Source organism: Terrapene carolina, unplaced genomic scaffold, assembly GCF_002925995.2.
Source record: "Terrapene carolina triunguis isolate 2854851 unplaced genomic scaffold, T_m_triunguis-2.0 Scaffold16688, whole genome shotgun sequence".
Taxonomy (NCBI): domain Eukaryota; kingdom Metazoa; phylum Chordata; order Testudines; family Emydidae; genus Terrapene; species Terrapene triunguis.
In genome coordinates this window covers 319-2460 of record NW_020681039.1, presented here as the reverse complement: position 1 = coordinate 2460, position 2142 = coordinate 319, and the positions used below count along the sequence as shown (strand labels likewise).

At 73.8% G+C, this 2142-nt stretch overlaps 1 protein-coding gene across 1 annotated transcript; it reads right to left on the bottom strand.

Annotated features, from left to right (window-relative positions):
- Window positions 1–110: 110 nt before the first annotated feature.
- SMPD1 (sphingomyelin phosphodiesterase 1) lies at window positions 111–1688 on the bottom strand (the record flags this gene model as incomplete). Its single annotated transcript, XM_026661750.2, has 2 exons — window positions 910–1688; window positions 111–282 (listed from the first exon to the last, which is right to left on the bottom strand). Coding segments are annotated over exons 1-2 (951 nt in total), but the record flags the coding sequence as incomplete, so codon positions are not given.
- Window positions 1689–2142: the final 454 nt, after the last annotated feature.

Genomic DNA, 2142 nt, shown 5'->3' with positions numbered 1-2142 from the left:
TGGGCTGAGGGAGGGGGGCCCGGCAGTGACTCTGGTAGCACTGGGGGAGGGGGGCGCAGTGGCCCCGGCCGTGGGGCAGAAAGGGGGCAGCCCCTGGCCCAGCCCCTCACCTTCTCCTGCTGCTCCTCGGCCGCCTGCAGGACGCCCACCAGCCACTGCAGCTGCCCGGCCGGGTCGGTGGCGTTGATCAGGAGCCAGAAATTCGCCTCGGAGCAGAAGTTCATGTTGAGGGAGACGAGCCGCAGGCCGGGCCGGAGCCGCAGGGTGTAGAACCCACCGAGCCTGGGGGGAGGCGGGGGGGAGCCATGAGACCCTGGGCGGGGGGGCCTGCCCCCCAACTCCTCCTGTCCCCTTCAGCCTCCCGCCTCCTCCTGCCCCCTTCCCTCTCTCGCCAGCCCCCACCTCCTCCTGCCCCCTTCCCCCGCCAGCCAGCCCCCCACAGCCTCCTCCTGCCCCCCTGCCCCTTCCCCCGCCAGCCAGCTCCCCACAGACTCCTCCTGCCCCCTGCCCCTTCCCTCGCCAGCCCCCCCAGCCCCCAGGGCCCTGCCCACCTGGGCGCCAGCCTCCCCCAATCCCCCACTTCCGGGAACAGTCCCTCCCTGCCTCCCCCAGCCCCCGGGGCCCTGCCAATCTGGGTGCCAGCCTCCCCCAGTCCACCACCTCCGGGAACAGCCCCAGGGCCCTGCCCGCCTGGGTGCCAGCCCCCCACAGCCCCCCCACCACCTCCCCCAGCCCCCGGGGCCCTGCCTGCCTGGCCCCCTTCCCTCACCAGCCCCCCCACCGCCTCACCAAGCCCCCCAGACCAGTGCTGCCAGCCCCCCACCTCCCCCACCCTAGCCAGGTCCCTACATCTCCATGCCCTCCATTGCCCCACACCCGGGCTCACCCACCCCGTGCCCCCAGCCCCACCTGAGGGTCTCCAGTGCCTCGGGGGGCAGCCAGCCCTCCCAGGCCTCAGCCATGGCGCCGTAGAGCCAGGCCGAGGACTGGTTGCCGTGGACGTAGGGCGGGGGGAAGCCATTGACCGGCGAGGCCTCGTGGTTGCCCACGGCGGGGTAGACGGGCAGGGGCGCCAGGTACTTGCGCAGCAGGGCGCTGAGGGTGCGCAGGGTCCGGAGCTGGTCGGCGCGGCTCTGCTGCCAGACGTCGTGGGCGGGCAGGTCGCCCGTCCAGTAGGCCAGCTGGAAGGGGGGGCCGCGCGCCAGGTGCTGCAGCAGGTTCTCAATGGTGTGCAGCGGCAGGTCGCACTTGCTGTACTCGCCCCAGTAGCCGGCGCCCGCGTGGGAGGGGCCCTGCGCCCGCCCCCCCCGGCAGCACAGCGGGTCCTTGCAGGCCGGGTCGCTGCCCGGCGCGTAGGCCTGGTCCCAGTGCAGGTCGGTGAGGAAGAGCAGGCGGGTGGTGGGGGCGCCGGGCGGGGGGGGCGCGGGCGGCACGACCGGAGGCTTGGGCGTGCCGGGCAGCGTCACGTTCCAGTCGGAGAGGATGTCCCAGTGCCCACAGCGGGCGCCCACCAGCAGCCCGCAGATCTCGGCCGGGCGCAGCACCGAGCGCACCCAGGCCGACACCACGTCCTTCCCGAAGAGCCGGACGGCGTCCTGGCAGATCTCCCGCCGCGCCAGCCTCAGCTCCGTGCACACGCTCACCGCCAGGCGCTCGATGCGCGCCTCGTTCGTCTGCATCTGCAACATGCCACGGCATCAGGGGCAGCACCGGGGGGGCAGCGCCAGGCTGGGGGGCGCTCGCGCCAAGCCGGGGGAGGGGGGCTCGCGCCAAGCCAGAGGGAGAGGGGACTCGTGCCAAGCCTCCTTTATCCCCCACTAGGCTCCTTCTGCACTTGGACTCTGCCCGCAGCCCAGGCGCTGTGACCCAGGCCTGCCCCCACACACTGACCCAGGGGCTGGCTCCTCGCCGGACGCGCCCGCAGCCCTGGCATCTCTGCTCAAGGCGCCCCAGACATCAGCCCTGGGGCCGTGCTGAGAGCAGGGGGCACAGGAGCGGGTCAGGGCCCTGGCGGGGTGGGGAAAGCGGGTCAGGCTCTGCCCTCGACAAGGACCACAGGGGTCAGCACAGCACCAACGGAGCCAGCCACCCGCAGGCGCGGGGGGGCGGTCACTGTCATGCCGAGCGGGGAGGCCGAGCCAA